We start from the raw sequence: 27,796 nt of genomic DNA, 5'->3' as shown, positions 1-27,796 counted from the left end.
GGGGCGTGGTCGCTAGGAGGGCGTGGTCTGCAGCATCCCGCCACGCGGGCGTCCTCCGTCCAAGCGGTCGGGCCAGGAGTAGGAAGCACGCGCTGCCCAGCCTGGCTTGGAACAGATGGCCCAGAACTCCCGGTGGCGAAACCCTCCACGACCCTCGCCCCCATGGGTACTGTCGGGGGAAGAGGGAGAATCTCCCTCTGCCCTTTTCCTTAAGGTTCTTATGGCTGGCCAAATAATTAACAAGACAGGTTAGCAGGAGAAAATAATACCAAGTTTAATAACATGTATACATGGGAGAAACTCAGAAATGAGCAACTCGTCCCTCTGTCTAAGCTGCTTGCTTAAGTATTGCAGCTAAAGGCGAGGAGCGTGTTGGGGGTGGGTAGTGGCCTGGGACTTCAGAGGGCACGAGGACAATTCTTTTTGGGGTCATCTATAGATAATGTGGTCAGGGAGAGACAGAGTTTTTTGATAAAAGAGGCTTGGTGCCTTTGCTATTGTAACCTCTATCCTACATTATCTTTATAGCCATCATGATAGAAGATCTGTTCCAGGAAGGAGCTACCATGTCAAATTCTTTAGGCAGTTAGTGGGGGAGGTCAAATGTTCCTCAGAGAAAACAATCAAGGTAAAGAGATATATTTCAGGGTGGCCAAATCTTGATCTCCCACAGTACTGAGGGCTCCGCACCGGCCTCCCGCACAGGGATGGGCTCCGAGCCCCCATCTGCTCGTCCCTGTGTGCTTTCCTTAGGGCTGTGCACATGAGGGCTCACAGTTGGATGGCCCGATGAGTGAATAAGTGGCCATCTCATCACGTAGCCTTCAAGGGGAGTCTGCCTAAGGCTTTCAGAGCCAGAGTATATTTAAATCTCCCGAGGACAAATCGTCGGGTTGTGGTGCTTGCTCCATGAGCTGTGGACCTTGCACCAGGGCTAGAAAGCAGCCCCCTTCTGTTTTGGCAAAATTCTCAGGGTGCAGCTTGAGCCAGCTTACCCTGAACAAGAGTGCTTATTTTGAGGAGACCCCGAAGGGAGTGTTGCATCTGGATCCGGCACAGGAGGCTGTTTCTTCATCTCTTGTCTCTCTGCGCCTCCCCCTCCATCCCTTTCTGTCTCAGCAGCCAGGCTGTCCCAGGAGAATGCATTGCCCACAGCTCTGCACCTGCAGGTTAGGGTTCCAGCCGGCTGCTGCTGACGTGGGCTGGCAGTGTCCCTGCCCAATTCAGAATTCTTGGGGAAGAGAAATGAAGAGCCCACTCAAGTCAGGGGTCCACCCCGGTCTAATCAGAGGAGGACAGGTGGGCTGGAGACTGGGCAGCAATTCTAGGTGTGGGGATCTTTGTGAGCTAGGCAGGCCCCACAGGGCATCTGTGGTCCCTATTTAAAATGATCATGTATCCACCCAACATGGTCTGATTGTGCTGTGAGGGACACCAACTGGCAGCTCACCTTATTGCCTGAGGGGCACGGTGAGCCCTGCCTGGTCAGATGGGGTGGGGGCCGCATTCCCCATGACATCCTCCCAGGCTGGTGAGTGCCCCTGGATTGATTGAGAGTAGCTCTACAATGGTTACTGTAGGAACAGTTTAAGGCTAGCTGTAACTAACTGTGGGTGTGGTCTCTGGTCGTTGTGGTCTGACTTTTCAGCACACGCAGGTGCGTTTGGGTGACCGCGCTTGTTTTCTGTTCTCAGTACGAAGAGTGTCCGGGCACCGAGGGAGATGTGGAGGAAGTGGCTGAGAGCTGCTGTCCTGGGGGCCTGCGCTGCCCTCGCTGCACTCTTGCTCTGGTGCAGTCTAGGGGGTGATGATGGTGTCACTGAGGTCCTGGCTCACCGTGGCGAGGTGCTGCTGGGCAGGTTCATCGAGGTGCCCTGCTCCGAGGACTATGACAGTCACCGAAGGTTCGAAGGTATGTGGTGCCATGGTGATCCAGGAAAGGGCAGCGCCTTAGCGTGCAATGCCGCGCGTTCAAAATGCATCTGTCTTTTGCTATGATGAGTTAGTGGGAGTCAGGTTGAAAGTGGTGTGTGTGTGGGGTGGAGGGAGCAGATGACCTTTCCCCTCCTCCAGGTTAGTTAGCCCACACTTGGGCCGGAAAGTGCAGATGTTTCAGGTCCTGCACATGGCCAGGCCCACAGGTCACTGCGCAGGCCGTGGCCAGCTTTTCACTCAGGTGCCCCACACTGTGGGTGCTGTCTGATGGAGGAGACGGTTTGCCTGGAGGGATGTAACACAACTGGAAAAGTAGGGATGAGAACGTTGAAACCAGAAAAGGCGTTGGCTGTAGAGAGTGTCATAGAGCGTAGTCGCTGCAGAAAATGTTGCAACAAGGACCGTCACTACCAGAGGCCCTCCCCACACTTGTGTCCCTGGCACCCACCTGATGTGGGCATGAGGAGGGAGTGGTCAGCAGCCGGGTTAGAGGCTTGGGGATTGTGCCCAGAGGAGGCCAGAGGCGGAGCCCGTGTCAGGACCAGTGGAGTTCAGCACCCTGGAGAGTGTGTACCGCTCCGGCTGGGTGACGGGCTAGGCCACAGGAGACCCTGCAGCCCTCGGGCCTTCTCTGACTACGTATTTTCCTGCACGTTCCCTGCTGCCTGGATGTTTTCTCAGTTTTAAAAACCTAGCCTGAGTGACTAGGTTTCAAAGACAGAATTCAGTTTATTTTTTTTAATTCAAAGCAATGCTTTGGACTTGAACCAAGAAAAGATTGCCAAGTCCTTCCACCAAAGGGTGCCGGTGTGATGCACACCAGTGGGTTTAACGGTGAGAGGAAAAGTGTAGTTAGCTTGGCAGGTTCATAGGAATAGGGATGTCGTTTCCCCTGTCAGTGGTCAGGAAAAAGAACACATTCTGTTGTGTGGATACTCTCTCTGTCTTACTTGACTTTTTCCCTCTAATGTCCCAGCTTTCAAGAAAATATTTTTCAGTGGTTAGGACTGAAGTTTTTCTTCTTACCTATTTAATAACATTAAAACAACATTTTATCAACATTAAAAACAGCTGGAATGAGGAGGAGGGGGAAATGGGGAGTTAGTGTTTAATGGATATGGGGTTTCAGTTTAGGAAGATGAAGAAGTTCTGGAGATGGGTGGTGGTGATGTTTGCACAGCAGTGTGAATGTAGTTAATGCCCCTGAACTGTACACTTAAAAATGATTAAAACAGTAAATTTTGTATTATGTGTATTTACCACAGTACAAAAAAGTAGCTGGAGTGTATTTTAAAGCCTCTGGACTCCCTCTTCCTCGCCCCTTCTCCTCCCCATAGGGGGGATAAGCAAGGAAGGGCTGTTCACACTGGAGGGGCTTCTAGTTCCAGCAGGGGCCTCTTGGTGAGACTGGGAGGCTTGGCCACCCCAGGCGTGTGTGGGCGGTATGTGTTGCTACACGCGTGTACACCTATGTATGTGCGCTGACATGGTTTAACTTTTTCACCCAAATTATGCTCTGGATGCTTATTCACCTTGAACGTGCTGTGTAGCTGCTGGATGTTAAAATTTCAAAATTCATGGGTTTTTGGTTTTCTCTTTCTTAAAATTGATTTCTAACCTGAATGCATTGTAGCTATATAATGTAATCTGTATGATATAGATCCTTTGATATTGGTTCCAACTTTCTTGTTGGCCTAGTATGTTTTTGTTAATGTTCCATGTGTACCTGGAAAAATGTGTTTTCTAATGGTCTGTATATTTCACCTGATCCAAGCTCATGTGTGCAAACTCTCCATGTCCTCATGGATCTCTGTCCTTTTCATCCGTCAATAGACCAGGAGAGGCGTGTTGGAAGCTCCACCAAGACCGTGGATCTGGCAGCTTCTCCTGGCTGGGTCTTTCTGCGTAGACTGCCATATGTCTGAGATGACGTTGTTTGGGGCTGTATGAGCCTAGCCTTCCTGGTGAATTATTCCTCTTATCACTGGCTGCCCCTCGTTTTCCCTCTGATGATTCTTTTGTCTTAAAGCGCATTTGTTTGATGCACACGTCGCTCCCCAAGCCTCCTTTCCGTTATCTTAATTCGCCTTTACTTTTGACCCATCTGTATCATTATGTTCAAGGAGTAATCCTTATAAAAAGCGTATGTCTGGCTTTTTCTTTTTTAATAAAAACACCTGTATCAGTAGGACTGTATTTGGCTCCATGGAACTGAGGCACCCGTCCCCCATTGACCCCCAAGTAGAACTTTATTTTTCCCACATGACCAGGCCCAGAGAAAGGCACCCCAGGCCAGCCTGGCACCCTGTGAGCCTCCCGGGCCTGAACCCCTGAGCCGACCACTCAGCGCGTGGCTCGTGTGGCCCCAGGACGCTTGCTCCACCTCCAGGCACAGGGCTCTTGTTCCAGGCAGGAAGAGGGGAAGAAGGATGAAAAACTAAAGGTTAGCCAGCCCAGCGCGTCCTGAGTGTCCCAAGGTTCCACCACATCTGCCAGGACGTGTCTCATGGCCCACCTCCTGCCAGGCAGCTGACCTACCTAGTGCAGGGAGCCGGCCTGCCCTTCATGCCGAAACACGGGGAACTTGCTGAGCTCCCCCGTCTCTGATGCTCTGCCTCGTCTTGGCGCAGCCAGCCTGACCCTGGCCCCAGCAATCTGACCCTGGCCCCGTCGACCCTGACTCTGGCCCTGTCAGCATGCGAGCTTCTCCACGCTTGCTCTCAGCAGCTGCAGGTCCCGGGTGTAGAGAGACAGAGGGAGTGCAGGGTGGAGACCGTGCTGAGCATCTTTGGTGGCAGCATTTGGTGGGCCCTGGGGAAGGACAGTGACTGGAATTATGAGCACAGCTTTGGTCATCCAGGAGGGACTTTCTGATGGGTGCTTAGGAATGCTGGATCTGTGGTCAATGATGGTTCTGCAATGTCATGAATGCCACCTCGAGGGTGGCTCTCGGGCTGTCTTCCCAGGGGTGGGTGTAGTGCCAGGTGCTTCCCAAGTGACCTGCATGGTGCAGGCCGCCAGAAACAAGGCACACCCAGTGAGATGTTGACATGTCCTGCATGGGATGCACTTAGACTGAAAAGTCACAGTTGCTTGTCTGAAATTCACATCTAACCGGGTGTCCTAGATTTTTTTTTTTTTTTTTTTGAGGAACATTGGCCCTGCACTAACATCTGTTGCCAATCTTCCTCTTTTTTATTTTCTTTCTCCCCAAAGCCCCAGTACGTAGTTGTGTGTCATAGTTGTAGAGTTGTAGCTCTTCTATGTGGGATGCCACCACAGCATGGCTTGAGCGGTGAGTAGGTCCGCGCCCAGGATCCGCACCAGTGGACCCCGGGCCGCCGAAGTGGAATGCGTGAACTTAACTGCTACGCCACCGGGCTGACCCCAAGAGTGTCCTAGATTTTATTTGCCAAATGTGGCCCCCCTAATCCTGTGGGAGGCAAGGCCTTACCCCACAAAATTCTGTTGTCCCTGGGGAGGGCCGCCCACAGGTAAGTCTTCAACAAATGCCTTGTTGTCAGGATTCAGCGTGGGGTCAGTGTCTCATCCTGGTTTGTCTCTCTCCAGGCTGCTCCCCTAGGAAGTGTGGCCGGGGCGTCACTGACGCTGTCATCACCAGGGACGAAGCCCAGCGGATTCGCAGGTAGGATGCGTCTCTGAGCTTCTGTCTCAAGCAAGTGGGAAAGGGTGGCTGGGGAGCGGGAAGCAGAGAATTACTACTAAAAAGATGTTGTAAAGGAATTCATTTAGAATTCTGTAAGAATTTCCTGGTGTGCTTCCAAGGGCAAAGGTAGGCTTTTCCAATTTCCGAGAGGAAAGGCTGTTGCCCCCAGTGATGTGGTTGCCGATGGAACCTTCTGAAGGCCCAGGCTCTCTTCAGGGGAAGCTGTTCTGATCCCTACAGGAGGTTGGGGAGATGCCACCCCCTTGGCTGTTGGGGGAGTCCCAACAGGCACCTGTGTGGAGACAGTGTGTCCGCTCCACAGCAGCAGAGGTCCCTAGATAACATCTCTGTCTCTTGTCCAAATTGGTTGGGCTCAGCCCTTCAGCCGACTAGCGTGACTCATGGCAGAGCAGGAAGTCCCACTTGGAAGCAGTTGGCACTGGATTTTTCCTCGTTGAGATTTTATTTTATTTTATTTTTTTTTTTTTTTAAGATTTTATTTATTTTATTTTTTGCCCCCAAAGCCCCAGTAGATAGTTGTATGTCATAGCTGTACACCCTTCTAGTTGCTGTATGTGGGACTCGGCCTCAGGATGGACAGAGAAGTGGTGCCTCGATGCGCACCCGGGATCCGAACCCGGGCTGCCAGCATCGCAGCGCGCGCACTTAACCACCAAGCCACAGGGCCGGCCCGTTGAGATTTTAAAAACAAGATCCTAGAAGCTTTGACTTTCCGACGAGTTGTTCAGACACAAAATGTGTTTAGGAGCATATGCCAAGTGGAGAAACGTCTGCCCTCAAGCTGCCGTCTACCTCTGCCCACGAGCCGAGCTGAGGGTCCCCAGGCGGAGATGCTCCTCCTCTCTCTAGAGGACATTGTAGGGGCTCCCTGGGTGGGGATCACTGGTGTTAAGGATTGCTCCATCCCTGGTCAGTTTCCTGGGTGGCCTCGAAATGTCTGTTAAAGGTGCTAGAAGCTCTTGCGTCTTCAGTGACCCGAGCAGTCCTACCAGGTCCGGCACAGGCCACCATGGGGCCTCTACCTCCTGAGCTGGTGATTCCAAAGGATGCCCCCCTCTGCCTGTGATGAGCAGGAAAGGGGCCCATCAGCCCAAAGGGACCCACTGGGTGTAGTTCAGCCTTGGCACTAGGTCTCGATACTGAAGATGGAAATTAAGCCCAGTTGTTCCTAAACTGTCATGTTAGCAAGACGGTGATGAAATATTGGCATTTACTCACTTAGCTTCGAAAGTTGAGTCCTGTATTTATATCGTAAACATTAAGTAATCTGTTAACATTGTATTAATTGTGCTGATTGATATTTGCCTAGACAGAGCATAGATAACTCTACTAAGTTCTGACTTCCAATGATCTTCCCGCAGCGTAGCAGAGAAGGGGCTGTCGCTGGGAGGATCGGATGGAGGGGTGAGTCATATGCGATGCTGCTTCAGTTTTCTTTTCCCCTTTGACTTTGCTTGCCCCCCCGAGGAGAAGGAGAAGGCAGCAGATGTGCAGGGCCCTTGGGTGCCCCCACCCCTGGCATGGACATGCCCTGTGTCCTCCCCAACACTGACCGCAGCAACCCCATTTGGTGGGAAGGAGAGTGTTCCCTCTCTTCGTGGTGTTTCCAGCAGGCCTGCTTCAGATCTCATTTGCATTTCAGACAACTGGGCTGGGGGCAGGTGGAGGAGGTCAAAGGTCAAAGGCCAGGAGCTGAGGAGGGTAAGTTAGGAGCGAAATGAGGAGGATGACAATCCTTGGCAATGGGAGGACCAGTGGCAGTGGGTGGGGCTGCCAGAAACCTGCTGGGTGGGGCTCCTCATCCTCCCAGCTGGAGGTCCCCACAGACCCGGGGTGGGCACTGTCGTCCACTCTGTGAGCCTGCAGGGGTCCAGTGGTGGCCCGTGAAAGATGCGTCTACCCAGAACCTGTGAGTGGGACCTTACTTGGGAAAAAGATCTTTGCAAGTGTCATTAAGTTAAGGATCTTGAGATGAGATCATCTTGGATTATCAGGGTGGACCCTAAACCTAGTGACAAGGGTCCTTGTAAGAGGAGGGCAGAGGGAGATTTGAGACAGACAAAAGAGGAGAAAACACGGAGAGGAGAGGAGAAGCCACGTGAAGATGGAGGCAGAGATGTGGCCACCAACCAAGGGACATCTGGAGCCACCAGAAGCCAGAAGATTCAAGGAAGGAGTCTCCCCTGGAGCCTGTGGAGGAAGCGTGGCCCTGCCGACATCTAGGTCTTGGACTTCTGGCCTCCAGAGCTGTGAAAGGATAAATTCCTGTTGTTTCAAGCCTGTTGTTTGTGGCCATTAGTTACGGCAGCTGCAGTGAGCTAAAACAGGGCCAGTGCGGCCCTGTGTCTCGTCCACTTCCTCCGCAGCCTCTGGCTGTCCCATCCCCAGAGCACCTGATGTGAGCTTGAAGTCTCATGTGGTTTCCTGAACATGGATCCCAGTGTGTGGAACTGTGGGAAGATGCATTCTCTCTGTGTAGTTTGGTGATCGCTGAATTATAGTCACCACACAGACCCAAGTCCGTCTACACGTGTGGAACCCCTGGGAAGATTAGTTTACAGACTCTGCTAGAATTTCTAAGTATTTCTATGGTTAATGTACTTTATTTTATTTTGAAAACTCTTTTCTCTTAAGTTCTGGAAATTAAGCTCCTCCTTTTATTTCAGTTTGGTTCAGTTCAGGGGGAATATCTTTTTTTTTTTTTTTTGGTGAGGAAGATTGCCCCTGAGCTAACATCTGTTGCCAGTCTTCCTCTTTTTGCTGAGGGAGATTGGCCCTGGGGTAACTTCTGTGCCCATTTTCCTCTATTTTGTATGTGGGACGCTGCCGCAGCATGACTGATGAGTGGTGCGTTGGTCCACACCCGGGATTCGAACGTGCAAACGCCAGTCCGCTGAAGCGGAGTGCACAAACTTAACCACTATGCCACCGGGCCAGCCCCCACAGGGGGAATATCTATTAAAAACCTGTTTGTGCGTGGATGGACTCATCTTCTCCTCTTTGCTCAGCATTCACTCAGGAAATTGTCTTGCAGTGAATTAACCAGGTTTGTTGCCTTTAAGTTCAGTTAACATTTTTTAAGCCCAGATTATGTTAAACAAACTCCTGTGCTGGTCTCTACATCAGTGAGGAAAGACAGAAGCTCCCAGGAGCTGGGGAAGGACCCCCAGAGGTGGGGAGTCGGGGGTGGAAAACGCTTTGCAGTTCATTGAAAAGTTATGACCCAGCAAGTCCACTCCTAGGCATTCACCCAAGAGAATGAAGCGTCTGTCCACGCAGACTTGTCCACCAGTGTCCACAGCAGCCTTATTTGTAAGAGCCCCAAACTGGGAACAGCCCACATGTCCATCACAGGTGGCTGGACCAACAAGTGGTGGCACACCCAAACCAAAAGATTGCTCCTCAGCAAGAAGATAGAATGGACGCTCAGTACCTGCAGCAACATGAATGCATTGCAAAGTCGTTATGCTGAGCAAGAACCAGGCCAAAAAAGAGTACACTCCCCATGATTCCGTTTACCTAGAACTCTAGAAAATGTCAATCAATCTTTTAGGGCAGAAAGCACATCAGTGGTTGCCTGGAGATGGGAGGGGCGAGTAGAGAGAGGAGGGAGGAAGTGGGGCCAGGAAATTTGGGGCGAAGGGTGTTTATCATCTTGATGGAGATGGTGTTTCGCGGGTGTACACTGACAGAACTCATCAGGTTGTACACTTTAAACACGAGCAGATCATTGTGTGTTGGTTATACCTCAACAAGGCTGAAGGAAGGGAAGAGAGAGGGAGAGAAGGACATGCTTCAGCTGCCAACGGTTTGCAGATATGTCCAGGGGAGCTCTATCTGTGGACTGTTTTCAGAACGTTAGACTAAAGGGTTTGGTCTTTGCTCTTTAGGCAGCAGAGAAAGAGATCATCCTATACACACCTGGGTCCAACTTTCTTGAAACCCAGCTTGTGCGTGTCATCTCCCTGATCCAGGGTGTGCGTGGGACCTATCTCAGTAACTCGTGTTTAACTTCATCGCCCTTAAAGCCCGTGTCACTGCTGTCGCAGCCCTCACCCTTTGCTCCGCAAATGTCTCTTCCAGGCGTCCATCTTGGACTTGCACTCGGGGGCCCTGTCTGTCGGGAGGCACTTTGTGAACCTGTACAGGTGAGAGCCCAAGGGGCTGCGACCCTAACTGTGAGGCCTGACCTCACATCTCTGTGCATTTCTTAGCTGGGTTGCCTGAGTGAGGCTAGTGTGTGTTGGGTCCGAGCGGCTTCAAGTCTTGGGTAAACTGCAACATTTGCTGTCAAGGACATGGGTCAGGTGAGGACCAGAGGTGTGGCCCTTCTCTTGGGGCCTGTGTGAGGGGCAGGATCCTTGTTCACCAAGCTTTAGGGAACAGTCTGGTCCTGCATCGAGGGCTTCCTGGGAAACTAGGACCTGCCCAGGGCTGAGGGACAGGGTCAGAGGAAGAGATGGAAAAGGCGAGAGGCAGGCCAGGCTCCTGAGAGTTTCAGGCAGGCCAGACATGCCTGTGTGAGCCTAAAGAATCTGATCCTCTCTGAGGACCAAGAGAAGCAGAGGTTCTCCCAACCTTGAGAAGTGTTACCTCCCTCTGGCAGGTATCGACCTCCCTCCTGCTTTTTTTTTTCCTTTATTGTGAAAGTTTAGTTGTACGTTATTGTTTGTCGGTCACCATATAAATGCACCCCTTCACCCCTTGTGCCCACCCTCCACCTCCCTTCCCCTGGTAACCACCAAACAGTTCTCTCTGTCCGTGTGTTGGTTTATCTTCCACTTATGAGTGAAATCGTGTGGTGTTTGTCTTTCTCTTTCTGGCTTATTTCACTTAATGTAGTACCCTCCAGGTCCATCCACGTTGTTGTAAATGGAACGATTTTGTCTTTTTTTATGGCTGAGTAGTATTCCATTGTATATATATACCACATCTTCTTGATCCATTCATCTGTTGATGGACGCTTGGGTTGCTTCCACGTCTTGACTATAGTGAATAATGCTGCGATGAACATAGGGGTGCATAAGCCTCTTTGGATTGTTGATTTCAGGTTCGTTGGGTAGATACCCAGTAGTGGGATAGCTGGATGATAAAATTTTTAATTGTTTGAGGAATCTGCATACTGTTTTCCATAAAGGCTACACCAGTTTGCATTCCCACCAGCAGTGAATTAGGGTTCCCATTTCTCCACAGCCTCTCCAGCATTTGTTGTTTTTTGTCTTGGTGATTATAGCCATTCTAACGGTTGTAAGATGATATCTTAGTGTGGTTTTGATTTGCATTTCCCTGATGATTAGTGAGGTTGAACATCTTTTCATGTGTCTATTGGCCATCTGTATATCTTCCTTGGAGAAGTGTCTGTTCATTTCCTCTGCCTATTTTTTGGTCAGGTTGTTTGTTTTTATGTTGTTGAGTTGTGTGAGTTTTTATATGTTACAGAGATTAATCCCTTATCGGATATATGGTTTGCAAATATTTTTTCCCAGCTGGTGGGTTGTCTATTCATTTTGATCCTGGTTTCATTTGCCTTGCAGAAGCTCTTTAGTCTGATGAAGTCCCACTTGTTTATTTTTTCTTTTGTTTCCCTTGGCCAAGTAGACATGGAATTCAAGAAGATCCCTTTGTGTCCGATGATGAATAGTGTACTGCCTATATTTTCTTCCAGGAGTTTTATAGTTTCAGGTCTCACCTTCAGTCAACCTCCCTCCCTCACATCATCGTTGTAGAAACAGCGCGACTCTAAGATAAGGACAAGCTGATTCTCAGAGACTTGCTGGTTAGCTGGAGGAAAGACTGAATTTAAAGGAAAAAATCAATAAAATGTTACATTTGTTAATACTCTTTATTTTTTCACAGATACTTTGGGGATAAAATACAAAATATCTTCTCAGAAGAGGACTTCCAGTTATACCGGTGAGGAGGAAAGAAATGGCTGAGGTCAGACATTGTGGGAGAGTAGGGTGTCGTGAGGCAGTGATGTCTGACCCTGTCCTTGCGACTCCTGGAGCGAAGCACCGGGTGGTTTAGAGGCCCAGTCTATGATCACCCCCGTGACCAGTGCTGCTGGCCTCATTGGTTGATTTTGTTCACTGTGGTTACTGTTCAGTAGAAAGCATGCAGCAGTATTTTGATATTTATGGTTTCAAGCCTTTATGAAATATAAAAATGAACACTCAGAACAAAGGAAAACAGTGGATTTTGTGTTTTGTTTGAGTATCATAAACATGGATCTTCTGAACCTGCAGAGAGGAAGGGATGTCGATCTAACCACAACCTGGACTGTCTGGTGGTCTCGCACAGAACCTGGGATGCCTTCAGCACGAGGTGGCGCAAGTGAAACAGAGTTTGTGTTTCTGGAGCAAAAACCAAGTTGACCGTTGCAACAAGAAGCATGAGTACTGTTGCCAGCTTACGTGAGTGCTGGGTACAGACGGTGCTCAAGAGACAAGTGAAGGGTGGAAGTGCTAAACACAGACCCCATCAGGACACCTGTCGTGACAGACTCCATCAGGACGTCCTGATAAAGTTTCAGATTCAATAAAGAAGATTTGTAATAATCAAAGAAGAAAAATGGAAGGAACATCACCAATCAGTTTCACACAATAAAACATAATTATTAAAATAATTAAATGATAATTAATAATAATAATTAACCAATTAAAATAATTAAAATTAAATAAATAAAATAATTAAAACTATTTAATTATATTATCAAAGAGTGTTTGTAAAGTAGATGGCAGTGTTTAGAGAGGACCACTGGGGTCTTTTTTTCTTTTTTTTTGTGAGGAAGATCAGCCCTGAGCTAATATCCATGCCAATCCTCTTTTTGCTGAGGAAGACTGGCCCTGGGCTAATATCTGTGCCCGTCTTCCTCCACTTTTATATGGGACGCTGCACAGCATGGCCTGACAAGCGGTGCCTCACTGCACGCCTGGGATCCAAACCTGGGCCGCCAGTAGCGGAGGACGTGCGCTTAACCGCTATGCCATGGGGCCGGCACCTAGGATCTTTTTTAACATCACCTATTCTTTTTTTTTTTGTGAGGAGGATTGTCCTTGCACTAGCATCTGTTGCCAGTCTTCCTCTTTTTTTCTTTTTTTCTCCCCGAAGTCCCAGAACATAGTTGTGTATCATAGTTGTAGAGTTGTAGCTCTTCTATGTGGGATGCCGCCTCAGCATGGCTTGATGAGCAGTGAGTAGGTCCACGCCCAGGATGCGAACCGGCAAAACCCTGGCCACTGAAGCAGAGCATGTGAACTTAACTGCTATGCCACTGGACTGGCCCCTCATCTATTCTATAGTTAAAAATAATTGAGCAGTTTGAGACATGAGACATTTTGAGACAAGAATATTACCAACATGAGATATCAGTGTGATCTCATTTATGGTCTAGATTGTCAGAAAACATATTTGTTGAAACAAGAGAGCAGAGTTTTGGGGGAAACTCTTAAGGTAGTGACATCTCAGTCGTCAGAGGAGCTGTGCCTGTCTCCTGTGAGAGGATTCTGATAATTCACACAAAATGCAAAATGCGCCGCTTTGTTGATCTCGTGGAGCTGGAAGGAACTGCATCTGAGATCAGCTTTAAGGTTAATGTTCAAGGCAAACGTTTCAGTGTGATATATTCCCTGAAAACAGCCTTGGGTTGTTGTGGAGTTGGTCAGTGTACCACCAACACTCAACTGTTTCCGGATAGCTTCATTTAACTCTAAGTCACTGTTTCTGGCTTTTTCTGGATGGCGCAGAGAGTGAAACCACCAAATTGCTTCCAGTCGTTTCTCCGTTGCTATTTGTCAGCTGAACACTGGGGAGAATGTGCAGTCTGATGAGCAGAAGCCGAGATCGTGAAAACTGGCAGAGCCTCCTTGTGGGCAGCCTGGTGCACTGGACCTGCAGGAGCCATCTTGTAACAGAAACTGAGAACGGGAGGCAGGCATATCCCGTAAAGGTGGAGCTCTCTCTCTCTGACTTCCCAGATGGAAATGTTAAGTTGGTGTCGATTTGACAAGTTGTGAGGGTGACCGACCCTGTGGAAGTAAAGGGAAGAGACCAGGAAAGAAAAGCAGAAAATCACATAGAAACTGAGAAAGGTGGTCTGCTATTTGGAGCAAAACTAAGTATTGTTTCCAAGAGGAATCTATTAGATTATCAATGCATCGTACAGAAAACGAGTTTGTTGTTTGATGACAAAAGGGAAGAATATTGAGCTTTTTAGTTCTTTCAGTTCGGAGTTCTTTGTTGAACTCCAAAACTTGGCTAATTGCTCTTTGCAAAGCTTCCAGGCCTGAAAGTGAACAAAGATTAAGAAAATTAAGCCAACTAAATAAATGACATTCCCATAAAAAATCTTAATGAGCTGGTTGATAAGAGATATTGAAAACGTGTATATCTCATAGCCTACTGAAGGGGTAGAGACACTTTGAATGTAATTGTTGGTTCAGCAGAAGGTCCATGAACATTGTCATTGATGGTAAGATAAATGTTCCACTTATCGAGACAACTTTGAGGGGGTCACTGGGAGAGTTGGATGCACCCCCCGTTAGAGCCCTTGCTTAGATGGAGGCACCCTTTAGCCAGTGATATGCATGTTGAAGGTTCAACCAGTAGTTTGGAAATGTTAGAATGATTCGTGTACTGTTGTGCTCAAGCTGTATCACGTGGAACGTGGTTTGGGGGCCTAGTTTATTATATGTTCCATAGGTATGCACATAGGTAGCTACGTAGGTACATCTATATGTGTGTATGTATGTATCTACATAGGTGTGTGTGTGTATGTAGCTAAGCTGCATGTATGTAGGCAGGTATGTACGTGTGTGTAGTTATGCATGCAGGCATGTACTGTGTGTGTGTATGGGCTGTATATAGGTTTGTATTGTGTATGTAGGTAGGTATGTATGTACACGTGTGTAGGCGTATAGGTAGGTATGTGTGTACATATGTGTGTAGGCATGTACCTATGTAGGTAGGCCCGTGTGTGTGTGTGTGTGTGTGTGTTTAGGGGTGTGTGTCCATATGTACATAGTAGGTAGATATGGGTGTAAGTGTGTGTGTGTGTACATATGTAGGTCAGTATGTAGGTATATGTGTGCACCTGGTAGGTGTGAGTTAACCTTTCCAGCACTGCCCCCTGCATTCTGGCCTCCCAGAAAGAGTTGGCTCCCTGGAACTCCATGGAGCCTGGCTCTGCTGGTCAATTGCAGTCCAGGGAGGGGCTGGCCCCCACCATGGAGGCCGATGTGGTAAATGGTGCCTTAGAGCACCTCGCCACACAGCTGCACGTGTGTGGCTTGGAGCCCAGCACCCTGGACATGCCAGGGAGGGGCCGGTGTCTCCGTGGGGCACGACCCCTCTGCCATGTCAGGCTGTTGCCCCAGCCCCTGACCATGCACAGTGTAGCCCTCAGTCCAGGGCCAGAGTCTTCTTCCAGGCCTCTCTGTGCTGCTTGGGAATGCATGGGCCATGTGCAGAGGGCTGCTCACCCCCCCGTCACTGCTCCTGTCTGTCCCCACAGACACTGCCCCAGCAGGCCTGGTGCTGTGGTCATTCCTACAAAGAACTGGTCACGCACGTGATGTCCCGTCACACACATGTAGGATGCTGTGTGTGCGTCTGTTCATCTTTCTGCCTCCTCCAGTCATGTTTTTTGTAGCGAAGTGCTGTGTGGGCTCTGTGGGACCCACGGAGAATTCCCTCCTCCAAGGCCGCGCTGCTCCCGGTGATGTGTGTGTCCTCTCTGCAGGGATGTGCGGCAGAAGGTCCAGCATGCAATCGCCCAGGCTTTTGGCATCAGTGCGTCCTCGCTGTACCTGACAAAGCCCACGTTCTTCTCCCGCATCAACAGCACAGAAGCGCGGACGGCTCACGACGAGTACTGGCATGCTCACGTGGACAAGGTGAGCCCCGCTCTCCAGCATTGGGCCCTGGCAGGAGTACAAGGGGGGTGCCACACACCTGGCACTTGTCTGTGCTGCCGGAGCTCGGCTCTGGGTTTCCGAGCATCTGTTCTTCAGCGTTTCTGTTTTTAGGATTTTAGACATCTTCCTCTCTGACATTTGGGGTGTACCCTAAATCTAGTTGATGCAGTTGAGGAAATAAAATTTATTTCTTGTGATAGTGGTAAGAAAAGATAGTGAAATGCATGTTATAAAATGGTGAGCGCCTGGTTGGTTCCCATCCTTTGTTGCTTGTTCACAAACGCATGGACAGCGTCTCCACCCAAGCTGTGAGCTTCACCACGTGTCACCTGACCCGCCTTTCTGTCGTCCCTACAGCTGCCAGGTGGTCTCCCCTCAGGCCTGCATCCCTTGGGAGGCCCTCCTTCTCCCCACTTTTCACCTTTTCATGGAAAGATCTCTTGACCACTCAGGATTCTTTGTAATTGCCTTCCTTCATCTTCTGTTCTTGAGACACAGTCACACCTAATCAACAATCTTGATCAGTCTCGATTGAGGCCCTCTCTCCATCTAATCAATGATCTTAGTCGATCTCTCTTGAAGCCGTCTCCCCACCTAATCCGTGATCTTCCTCAGTCCCTGTGGAAGCCGTCTCCCCACCTAATCCGTGATCTTCCTCAGTCCCTGTGGAAGCCGTCTCCCCACCTAATCCATGATCTTCCTCAATCCCTGTGGAAGCCGTCTCTCCCTGTACTACAACCACTTCCCATTTTGGCACGGACTGTGCTCCCAGTGTGGCGCCAGGGAGGTGTGCGGCAAGAAGCATCTGAGGGCTGTTGGTGGTCACTTCCACCGTGGGTGTGCTCGGGTGACCCAGGGTAATCCTGCATGTCTCTGGAGGCTTGAACAAAAGGAGGTGAAGTGGCAAATCACCAGAGCGGTTTGCAGGAGCAAAGAGAGCAGGTTTGGATGGCAGCTGCAGAGGGGCTTCTGCTCTGCAATCTGGTCAGGCGTTCCGATGTTTGTTTAATCTTGACTGACTGAGCTCGATGGAGGAGGGGCCACACGTGGCAGCTTAGCGCTTGAATGTGGTTAGTGAAACTGAGGAGCCCCATATTTTGTTAATTGGAGTTAACGTAAACTGAAGTAGCCATATGTGGCTAGTGGCTCCCGTGTGGGCCAGCACAGCTCTGGGGGTGTGGCCAGATCCAGGTTGGGAGTGCAGGACTTCCAGCATCCCGATGCAGGGGGTGGGGGGGCAGGTGGGCACAGAGTATCTGCTACTCCCCTGTCCCGTAGGCTAAAGGTTGATCAGGGCATTCAGACGTCAGCCCGATCCATCCATGATCAAGCTCCCTATCTGCTCTCACCTCATGGCTCTAGCAGCCATTGATCCATTGAGAACAATCCCCCGGATCCATTATTTCATTAGGGGTCCAGGTGTAAGATAATCTGTAGACATTGCAGAGGAAAAAACAAGGTATTACAGATTGAGGGCAAAGGTGTTGTGTGTGGAGCACAGAGGGGACGTCCAGTGTATGGAGCAGGGAGCCCCATGTGTGGGATGGAACTCAGGAGAATTTTCTGCAGCAAAGGAAGGACAGCCCTCCATGCACCAGGAAGAATCAGTTCAGGAGAAATGACCACTGCACGTAGCCATCAAACTTCAAAGATAAGAACTTCTTCAGGCAGAAAAAACGAGTCAACAGTGACAGATCAGGCAGCCTCAGATGTCTCCAGAGCGGTGCTCAGAGCCAGGAGGCCATGGGACAGCCTACCGGACCCAGGCTAGCACATCCAGCTAAGGAGTGGACGTGCAAAAAGATGTGCTCAGACACGAGAGAACCCCACGAGTGGCGTCTGCTCCTCACCCGTGAAGCTCTCCAGCCGCAAGCTCAGGAACAGACGCTGGGCAGAACCCCACGGGCCTTTGCAGTCCTGATCACCCCCGTCAGTGTTCTTGACCAGACCACCTGCAATAACTTGCCTCCTGACTGCCCCCTTCCCCAGGTCATTGGTTTTTGCAGGGTTCCTCTAAAGTGTCTGGGGGTGGGTGGGTAGCAAAGGGTCAGGTTCCTGGATGGCCCCCCCACACTCTTTTTTGTTTTTGTGGCTTGCGTATGGTTTCGATGGATGTGAGGGTCACTGCTGAAGCTGTTTGAGAAGCACTGCCCTGAGTGGCTCACAGGTTTATGTCACTTTGTGTTTGTTTGGTGAACTGATGCCGGATAGGGGGGCCCCAAGAAGGGGCCTTGGTGAGGGATGTAGAGCCAAGCCCAGGTCTGTGTGGAAAGAGTCCAGCCCCACAGGTGATGCGGGATGTCGCATGGTGGACGAGAAGGTGACGGGTGTGGACCTGAGGCCATGTGGGTCTTGGTCACCTTGGCAGGCTTGCTTCCCCTCCCTCCTGGGCAGCCCCCTCCTGTCAGGAGATGACTATTGTCATGGTGACAGAGGGTATAGACGGTTGCGGGGGCTGAAGGACTTTTGGACTTTCTGAGCCTTGATCAAAGGTGTCACATGAGATTGGCCTGGGGCTTCTGTGTCCTATTCCCATGATGCCTACAGGTGTCAATAAAATCATTTAAGAGTCGATATTTTTAAACCCAATAGCTTAGAAGCAGGAGTCTGGGACTATTATAGACAATCAAGTCCTCTTCAGAAATCTAAATGAGATTTTAAACCAAACCTTAAAAAAATCTCACATTGAAAACTTCTTCATATGGCACCCTTATCTGCAGTAAGTCCTGAAAACCCACAGATGAAATGTTATGAAATAACTGTCCATGGCCACCTCCTTCCCTGACCTCAAGGGGTCTTTAGGAAAGAAATGATAGCCGCATCCTGTTTATGCTCCTTACCAGGCCCAGGGGCTCAATGGTCAGAGGGTCCACGCTCAGGCAAGCCCAGAACCCAGACCTTGTCCCTCGTCTGCTACTCTGCACTGCCCACGTGGTCTTCCAAAAGAACCTCCACTGAAAGAGGGCCAGATACGAAGGACAGATACCATAGGATTCCACGGATGTGAGGTCCCTGGGGGAGTCCTATTCCCAGAGACAGAATGTAGGATGGTGGGTGCTGGGGCCTGGGGAGGGGATGGGAGTTGTTTTGTGGGGACAGAGATTCAGTGTGGGAAGAAGAAGAGTTCTGGAGATGGAAGGTGGGAATGGCTGCACAACAATGTGAATGGGCCTGATGCCACTGAGCTGCACACTTAAAAATGGTTAAGGTGGTGGGCCGGCCCCATGGCTTGGCGGTTGGGTGCGCACGCTCCGCTGCTGGCGGCCTGGGTTTGGATCCCGGGCGCGCACCGACGCACTGCTTCTCCGGCCATGCTGGGGCCGCGTCCTACATGCAGCAGCTAGAAGGATGTGCAGCTGCGGCATGCAACTATCTACTGGGGCTTTGGGGGACAAAGAAGGGAGGAGGATTGGCGATGGATGTTGGCTCGGGGCTGGTCTTCCTCAGCAAAAAAGAAAAAGAGGAGGATTGGCATGGATGTTGGCTCAGGGCTGATCTTCCTCACAAAAAAAAAAAATGGTTAAGGTGGTAAATTGTATGATATGTGTAATTTACCACAATTTTTAAAAAGCTTGAGGTTGCCCCACATCTGAAGGCAGATGCACTTGTCACTGTGGCTTGTACCCTGTGCTGACATGGGTGGGGGGCCTGTGGTTAGTGGGTGGTATGGCCACCATCCAGGGAATCGCCACAGTGGACTTGTCTGCTGTGCATCCTGCACTCGCCGCCTGTGTGAGAACATGGCTGCTTGACCTGTGAGCTGTGCGGAAATCTCAGGCAGAAGCTCATGATGTGGACTCGACAGAGGTTTTCCTGACGTTCAGAAGGCAGCGAGCGGCTCGTTTATGAGGCCTACACATGTTGTTTACTCTGAAGGGTGGGCGCAGCGTTCGTGTCCCCACGAGCACCGAGGCAGTGACACGCTCCTTCCCTCTTTGCCCACAGGTGACCTACGGCTCCTTCGACTACACCTCACTGCTGTACCTCTCCGACTACTTGGATGACTTCGGCGGGGGGCGGTTTGTGTTCATGGAGGAGGGAGCCAACAAGACGGTAGAGCCCAGAGCCGGTAGGACGCGCAGGCGGCGGCCGTGGGGTGGTGTGGGCCGGTTTTGAGGGAGCAATGCTACATTTATGGAGCACCCGCTGTGTGTCAGGTGGCCAGTGTCTGCCTGGATTCACCAGCGACACCCAGGAAGCCCATTCCTCAGAGGAGGAGGCGAGTGTGTCCGCGGTCACTGCCATCACAGTGGAGCGGGTTCCTAGAGCCTGCCCCCACGCCCTGTGTGCAGGTGGTCCCACCGCCATCCCCTGCAGTGTGCCCCTGCTCTGCCTCTTCCCAAAGGGACTCGGCAGCTTAAGAAGAGGTAATGCTCCCAACCTAATAATGTCCATAACGGCACTGAGCCCTGGGGCCTGCCTCGCTGGATCTCGTGGTCCTGGAGCCCCTACTGCCCCCAGGACAGTGCAGGCATTCAGTGCTGCCCAGTGAGCATGTGTTGAGCCGATGAATCGTCCCCTCCTGTCTCGAACTTGTAGGGAGGGTAAGCCCAGGTCCTGGGGGTTCTCCCCAGGGGCTTCTTGAGCGGCAGCCCAGGCCCTGGCCCTGGCCCAGCCCCCGCCCAGTCGAGACTCACAGACAGAGCCCAGCCACTTGGCACCTCGGACTGTGCCGATGCTGTTCACCTACTGCCGCGTCTCACCCGTCCCCACGTTGTCGTCCTCACCTGCTTATTGGCCTCAGAGCCAGCATCTACTCCCACCTGGTGGCAGCTGAGTCAGACCAGCGAGGCTGTCCAGTTGCATCGCTTCAGAGTGTTCTCATGGGCTGTGGGGCAGTTCTTCATACCGTGGGTCCAAACTGCTCCTTGAGTAGCCCCAAATCAGACATGAAAGTGGCTTGGAAATCAGGCATAAAAAGGAAATTGAACAGGTCAGGGGGAACTCCCCTCCGTCAGCAGGATGAGCGCCGGGAGGGGTGCAGACGGTGGAGGGGCAGCAGGCAGAGGGGCCTTGGGACCCCCTGCAGCTGTGTAAGTGTTGGGGGCGGGGGATGGAGCAGACGTGGGGCACCCACCCTGTGACCAGTGGATGAGGAGCCCAGGGGACAGAGTGCTGCATGCAGGGCATGAGGGCTGGAGTCTGGGGTGTGGGGTGGGGTCTGAGGAAGCGGTGCTGGTCCCCCAGCGGTATAGGGGACCCCTCCACAGAGGCCAAGTGGGGATGGTGATCAGGGCCTGGCATCACCGCCGCTTTAGGAAATGGGATTGCAGGAGACCGGGGATGCGGGCAAGACCTGGGCCCTCCATCGGGGGTTATTTTAAGCTGTCAGGGCCACCTCCCTAACCACGCCCAGCGTCCCTGGCAGCTCAGGCAGAAGGGACAGGGGCAGAGTCCTCAGGGCTGGAGCCGGGTAGGGCAGGGCTTGCGCCCGTCCAGTGGGTGTTTGGTGGTCAGAACTCAGCCTCACCCTGACTGCAACAAAGGCAGATAGGGTTTGTTTCTGGCTTTACCTACTAGATATTGACACATGGCCAGCTCTCGATGCTCCTGATACTAACTTCAGAAATTTTCAGAAATCCAAGCACAAATGTGCATTTTTTAATATAAATATATTAAAATCCATTTTGTGTTTCTCTAAGTTCATAAAAATGGGCTACATTCAGGGACGTGATGGAGTTGGTTTCATGGGGTTATGTCGAGGTCATGTGCCATCTTCTCGTCAGGGGTTCTGTTCCCTCGGCGTCTCCTGCTTGGCTCTCCTCCCTGACCCCGGCGCTGAGCCCCAGCACCACGTGCTCCTACTCGTCCGCTGGTGCTGACAGATTTCATTAGATCGAGGGAGGAAAGGAATCCCTCCGAATGCTTTCCGATCTGACCCAGCATTCCCAACTCTGCAGCTTCTGAGATCTGTGTAGGATGATTACAGAACAAAACGTGGTGCTAGGAGGTCTCATTTGGAAATCTTTCTCGGGCATAAACATTACGCTGGAAGAAAGGAGCAGCCTTCATTACTAAAGAGAAGACATTCCATCGTTTTTCTGATTTACTACAGCAGAAGAATGTGCAAATGGCTCCTTGGTATCAGACAGTTGACTCAGAAGTCAGGTCACCTGGGGGTCACTCCTAAGGGAATGGTTCTCATTCTTGGCTGCGTCAGCCTCCCCTCTCTCTGGAGGTAAGATGGCTTGAGCCATGGGACCGTGGACAAATTCATTGCATGGTGAGCGAAATTCTCAGACAGTTGAAGCCCAGAAAGAAAATGCCAGGCGGGCTGGCAGTGCCGGTGCTCCGACTAGGCTGAGCCTGGACGTGGGAGGTCTGCAAAAACGCCTCCCTTCCAACACAGGAGGCCGCGTGAGTGCAAAGGGTGCAGGACACAACCCCACAGCAGCCGCACACAGGAGAGGCCATCTCGCAGGAGGTGGAGCCTGGCCGTTTGCGTCACTGGGATGTCTATCTGTACAGTTTCTAAAGAAGAAAAAAGTAACCCCAAGTGAACATTTTGCCCATAATTGCATGTTTTTGACAGTCTTGGTGTGGAAACAGTGGGCATCCTGATCCACTGGGCTGGGAGCTTGACCTTCTGGAAGTTTCTCCCAGAACCTCCTGTCTCTGTCCTCAGATTTGCAAGCAGCCCCAACCACCATCCATGGCCCCCAAGACCCTGCCCATGTGTCCCACACTAGGGTTGAGGTGCGGGGGTTGTGGGTGTTCCAAGGCCAGGCAAGCTCGAGTCAGCGTGACCGTGGGGCTGGGACGCCCTGCAGCCTCCACACGCTGTGCCAGCTGGCCCACCACCCATGATATTAGATGCTCCATCCGTCAGTAACAGGGTCAGTGTTACCCTGCTGGGTAGATCAACCATGGAAACTGACGCTAGAGCATTGAACCCTGTAAGGTTGTTATATTCACTCCATTCATTCATTCATTCATTCATTCATTCATCTGAGAGGTATTGAGCACCAACTGTGTGCCATGTAAAATATTCAAGATCTACAGATATGCCAGTGAGCAAGAGGTTCCGCATCCCGTGGAGTGTACATTCTTGCTGGGGAGACAGACACCCACCAGAAAAGTTGGAATGTCCTCGGTGTGGTGGTGGTGAGCACTGTGACGAGATACATGACAAGGTTCAGCAGGTGACAGGACTCGAGTGTGGGTGGGAGTTCCAGCTCACGCTTAGTGATTCGGGCAGGCCTCTTGGTAAGACCTCGGCTATACTGGGAACAGAGCACACTTGATGTCCAGGGAGGGTTCTCAGACAGACACCACTGTTCCCAAGGTTCACATATAACCTGGGGTCCTGGAGAAGCTTCTAAGCCAAGAAGTGGGCAGTGCGGCCTTCCTTGAATTCTCCTTGTTCTGGCCGTGCCCAGGGGCTCTGTGCACTGTGATGGGGCTGCTCTGGGGTGGACGGACTGCCAGCCAGGGGCTAGACAAGCACCTGGACAGGGGCCCTCCCAAATCCAGGGTGCCCAGGAGGGCTGGGATGCCCCTGTTTCTTCATCTGTTTTGACGGTCCTTAACTCTTTAACCTCTTGCAGGATCTCTGACTTGCTTGTTTTGAGATTCTTCTCTTATTTATATTTTGTTGGAGAGTTTGATTGTCTACCCCTAGTGTTAGTTGGGACTTTATTGCAGGCTCACTTTAAGGGTCTCTCTCTCCACACCCACCCCTCCTCTCCTGAGCTGTCCTGGCCCCCTTTCTGCTGCGAGGGTCCCAGCCCTGCCTGCCCTGCAGCACTTCTGCCCATCATTCCCCACAGGTGGGCTGGGGACCTGAGGCTGCAGCCCCTTGCTGCCTCCACCTCTGAGGTGGTCCTCCGGGGCGTCCAGCTTGACTTTGCCTGGCCTCGCTCTGTCTTTTAACCACATTATCAGTTATCAATACATGTAGAGGGGAGGGGGATTGAAGGCTACCGAAAGCAGACGTCCGGTCTGTCTGTCCTCACCCCGGGAGTCCCAGTTGTGGCCCACAGAACTCACAGTGAGAGACAGACTTTCCTGTAAGAAAGAAAGTGGGTGGAGTATCATTCCTAGGACTCACAAATATACAACTTTTAGCCTGTTTTGCTTTTATTGTTTTTTTTAATTTTTTTGTGAGGAGACCAGCCCTGAGCTAACATCTGCCAATCCTCCGCTTTTTTTGCTGAGGAAGACTGGCCCCGGGCTAACATCCGCGCCAGTCTTCCTCCACTTTATGTGGGACGCCACCACAACATGGCTTGCCAAGCGGTGCGTCAGTGCGTGCCCGGGATCCAAACCAGCGAACCCCGGGCCGCTGCAGCGGAGCGCGCACATGTTAATGCTTGTGCCACCGGGCCAGCCCCTAGCCTGTTTTGCTTTTAAACATTTTAAGCACAGTAAACACTTGAGTAGAACCTTTTATATCATGATCTCCTCCCAGGATTAAAATGCCTTGTCACCTGCATGTATGTCTATATAATTGTATATATCTATGTGTTTAAATGTGATTTGTGTAGTATGCATATCATCGCAGGTATGGAGAGAGAATCTATTTAGGTAATAATCACGTGGTTACATTTTACGACACTTCGAGTGGGTCATGTGCTGATGTGTTGCAGCAGAGTCTCTGTGTTCAGGGGTTCAATATAGGGACTCAGAACTCAGAAAAGCTGTTTCACTGACAGTTACAGTTTGTTGCAGTGAGAGGATGTAGATTAAAGTCAGCCAAGGGCAGAGGCCCATCGGGAGGTCCAGGAGGGACCAGGCGTGAGCTCCCAGGTGTCCTCTTCCAGTCCTTAATTCTCCCAGAATGACGTGTGACAACACACACGGGGGATGGCCAACCAGGGAGGCTCACCTGAGCCTTGGTGTCCAGGTTTTTTATTGGGAGTGGTCACCTAGGCATGGCTGACCACCCGCATGGCTGACCTTAGTCTCTAGCCCCTCCAGAGCTCAGGCTGATGCTGCGTGTGCCGAGGCCCCACCATAAATCACACCTGATATGGCCCGAGGTAAGCAGACACTCCTATCGTGCACAGTGTTCCAGGGCCTTGGAGCTCACTGCCCAGTAGTTGAGGACCAAGGGCCATACCTTTTGAGGGAATGTACAGGGTGTGGACAGCCCAGGCCTGCTGAGTTGACCCTTGACTGCACAGGCCCTGGGCCCCCAAGATGTATTTGTTACAAGTTGACATCTTGCGGGTTCCAGGATTTAATGGACTGCGAGCCACAGAAGCTTGCAGTGCTACGGCTGGATGTCACATGTCACCCGCTTTCGGGAGGCGTCCAGGGTGCCTTGTTGCCCAAGAGGAGAAAGACATAGGATTCTAAAAACTGAGATTATTTCATATCTTTAGTTGTTCAGTTGCCAAGCTAAATCCCACTTTAAGGAAGTGGATGATAATCTAATAGTTGTTTACTGAAGAAAATAAGAAGCCAGAAAGCACCTTTTTCTGAATTCTGAAACGTTTTGTGGTCGTGGAGCTGGGTGGCAGCATCGTCAGACAGTCAACGCCCTGGTGTAAACCACAAGCTCTCTTTGCTCTTTGCCTGTGGAGTGGGTTCCCAGAGCTGGCCGGCCGTAGTTGGGTCACTGCTCAGGGGGTGATTTCATCCAGTCCTCGGATCATTTCCTCCTGCCACTGGGCTCCTCCAGGGCGTTGCTGTAGTACCTATCACTGGTTTAGTTACTGTGGGCTTTTGAGCTGTTGGAATTAAGTGTAGAGCTTAATTGCTGGGTCATTAAGAATAAAAGAGGGCCTTAGGCAACCTTGTACAGCCTGTACCGGCCTCTTCTCTACAGGTTTAGTTGGGTCTGAGAATTTGCATTCCAGGCTGACGAGAGGAGAGTCAGCCACGTTATCTCATGACATCAGCTATCTCGCATCCCAGCCTCAGGGGCTCATCGAGGCACATCTGTCAGTCAGTTGGTCCATCCGTCCCTCCATCCATCACTGCACATCCCAGGGGGCGTGCCCTTTGGCCCAGGGAGGGTGATGCGTGGCAGATAACCAACAAATAAGGCTGTCTTAAATAGTTGTCATTTTTCTTTAAACAGTTTATTATCTCTTATGGAAATTAACAGGAATTATACACAATGTGTTATATTTCCCACTTACTCATTCTTTCTAGCACTCTCCATCCTTCCTGTAGATCAGGTCTACAACGGGTGTTATTTCTCTTCAGCCTTTAGCATTTCTTGGAGTGCTGTCGATGATGTCTCTGTAAATGTCCTCTACACGTTTTTTAAAGAATGTTCTCACTGGCTATGAAATTCTGGATAGATGGGACTTTCTTTCTCTTTAGAAACGTGCCTCCTTTACTGGCTCCACTCTTGCGGAGGGAAGGTCCGCATCTTGGCCCCTGAGGAGCTGCCTTTTTTCCTGCTGCTTCCAGAGTGTCCCTAATCTTTCCTTTCATTGGTTTGACTCTGATGCGCCTCAGTGTGCATCTATTTGTATTTATCCCACTTGGAGTTTGCTAAGCTTATTGCATGTAAAAGTCAAGATTTTCATCACATTGGGGAAAGTTTTGGTCATTATTTCCTCAAATGTCTTTTTCTGCCCTGTTATGAATCTTGTCTGGCGTTGGCCCTGCTGCACAGATGGGCCTGGCTGCTTGTTCAATGTCGCAGATTTGATTGAAACTGGAAGAAACTGAGGACAAAGCGTCTTTTAAAAACATAAGCCTCGGAAAGTGTTGTTACTCTGGGTTACTCTGGGGAAGTGTTTCCTTCGTGCTGGGGCAGCCTGGCTGCTCTGGAGGAGGGAGCGGCTGCCGTGTCAGGTCCTGAGAGTCCCGTGGTGTCACACGATTTCTCGTGCTCGTCATTTCTGAGCCGGGCGGAGGTTCTCTGCCCACAGCTAGGAAGCAGCACTCATCTGGGATGGACTTTCCTCCCTTTCAGGGGTTTAGAGTCAAGTTGCAAATAGGAAGGGAAGCAGTCGAGCTTCCGGCACTGACCTGTGAGGGGAAGTGAAATTGTCACGGAATGCGGTTTGGAGCTGGGCTGTGTGGCGGGAATGCAGAGCGTGCGGAACCCAGGACCTCATCTCTGATAACTTTGTAATGTCAGCTCACTTGTAGAAACATCTACTGTGGCCTCTGGGAGGCCAATTAAGTACTGAGGCAAATAAACACGGAATTCTCTGAAAACAGAGTGGACTCTCAGCAGCTCCTCCCCAAGTCTGTCTTTTATCTCCACGGGACAGGAGCTGCTCTGTGGGCATCTCGTCTTGACTTGTCTTTCCTGACTCTGTTAAAACATTGTCTTCACACTCCAGGATTTGGTTTTGTTCAGATGTGATTAGAAATAAGAATCTAATGTCGGACCTGAAAGGCTGTGAGAGGTGGGCCTGGGAAGATCCCGTGGCTGTTGGGGCACCCTGGGCGGATACGCAGGACCTGGTCACCAAGTCTGGGCCCTCCCCACCACAGAGAGCCCCTGGTGTGGGGTAGCGGCTGGGGCGCCCCTCATCCCGCACCGAGGGCTCGCCTGCTGGTCTCTGAATGCTGCTGGTTTATCTCTCTGACCTCCTCCTGCTTCCTGCACCCGCCGTTCCTAGAGTGGGTGGGTTTCTCCAGTTCTCCTGGTTGGTTGTGTTGGTTTGCTACAACTGTTGCATCAGCGCCGCCTGAACGGCAGGTCCTCTGAAGCCCACGGCCATGTGTGCAGCCTCCACGGTCACTTCTCTCTTCTTCTCTCCCAGGCCGGGTGTCCTTCTTCACCTCGGGGTCCGAGAACCTGCACCGTGTAGAGAAGGTCCATTGGGGCACCCGCTACGCCATCACTATTGCCTTCACCTGCAACCCTGACCATGGCATCGCAGACCCAGTGTTCACGTAGCCCGCGTGGTCCGTGGCACCCTCACTGAACATACGCCCTATTCCCTCCCGTTTCAGCGCATTTCCATTGAACAAGGTGCCTTATGAATCATCAGGATTTTGATTTGCTAATGTTCGATCAGTTTTCATCTGTGAATAAATTAAGGGAACCGGCTTTTCACCTCCCCAGCATCTGCATCTTTGCTTTGATGTGCAGTTGATGAGGGGGCCCCGAAGCTAGCAGCGAGCTGAGACCCCTCCTTCCTCAGGAAGGGATCCCTGTGCCCCAGGTGGAGATTCCCATTTGTGAACACACAGAAGTCATTCTCCCAGCCTCATCCAAATTCAGAGACCACCTGGCCCATTGAACACTGACTTGAGTGTGGATGATGCCATGTGGGGCCAGCAGCCTCCACTCAGAGAGGCAGAATCTTCAATCATGACACCTGTGGAGAAAGTTCCTGAG

At 51.0% G+C, this 27,796-nt stretch overlaps 1 protein-coding gene across 1 annotated transcript; it reads left to right on the top strand.

The window, feature by feature from the left end:
* Nucleotides 1–125: 125 nt before the first annotated feature.
* On the top strand, nucleotides 126–27,505 carry OGFOD3 (2-oxoglutarate and iron dependent oxygenase domain containing 3). Its single transcript, XM_087441852.1, has 9 exons — nucleotides 126–166; nucleotides 1,695–1,912; nucleotides 5,506–5,581; nucleotides 6,985–7,027; nucleotides 9,707–9,771; nucleotides 11,480–11,536; nucleotides 15,363–15,516; nucleotides 19,483–19,606; nucleotides 27,216–27,505. Exons 2-9 carry the CDS (start codon nucleotides 1,723–1,725, stop codon nucleotides 27,350–27,352), a joined length of 846 nt encoding a protein of 281 aa, XP_087297978.1. The 5' UTR covers nucleotides 126–166; nucleotides 1,695–1,722; the 3' UTR covers nucleotides 27,353–27,505.
* Nucleotides 27,506–27,796: the final 291 nt, after the last annotated feature.

Source organism: Ceratotherium simum, chromosome 16 (assembly GCF_057802395.1).
Source record: "Ceratotherium simum simum isolate JZ-2026a chromosome 16, ASM5780239v1, whole genome shotgun sequence".
NCBI lineage: Eukaryota > Metazoa > Chordata > Mammalia > Perissodactyla > Rhinocerotidae > Ceratotherium > Ceratotherium simum.
This window is presented reverse-complemented; position numbering and strand designations above follow the sequence as displayed.

Excerpts from the sequence above, each read along its gene's own strand:
- OGFOD3 (XM_087441852.1), top strand. The coding sequence starts at position 1,723 with ATGTGGAGGAAGTGGCTGAGAGCTGCTGTCCTGGGGGCCTGCGCTGCC. Across the intron at positions 1,913-5,505 it reads CAGTCACCGAAGGTTCGAAG|GCTGCTCCCCTAGGAAGTGT; the intron begins GTATGTGGTGCC and ends GTCTCTCTCCAG. Across the intron at positions 11,537-15,362 it reads GAGGACTTCCAGTTATACCG|GGATGTGCGGCAGAAGGTCC; the intron begins GTGAGGAGGAAA and ends TCCTCTCTGCAG.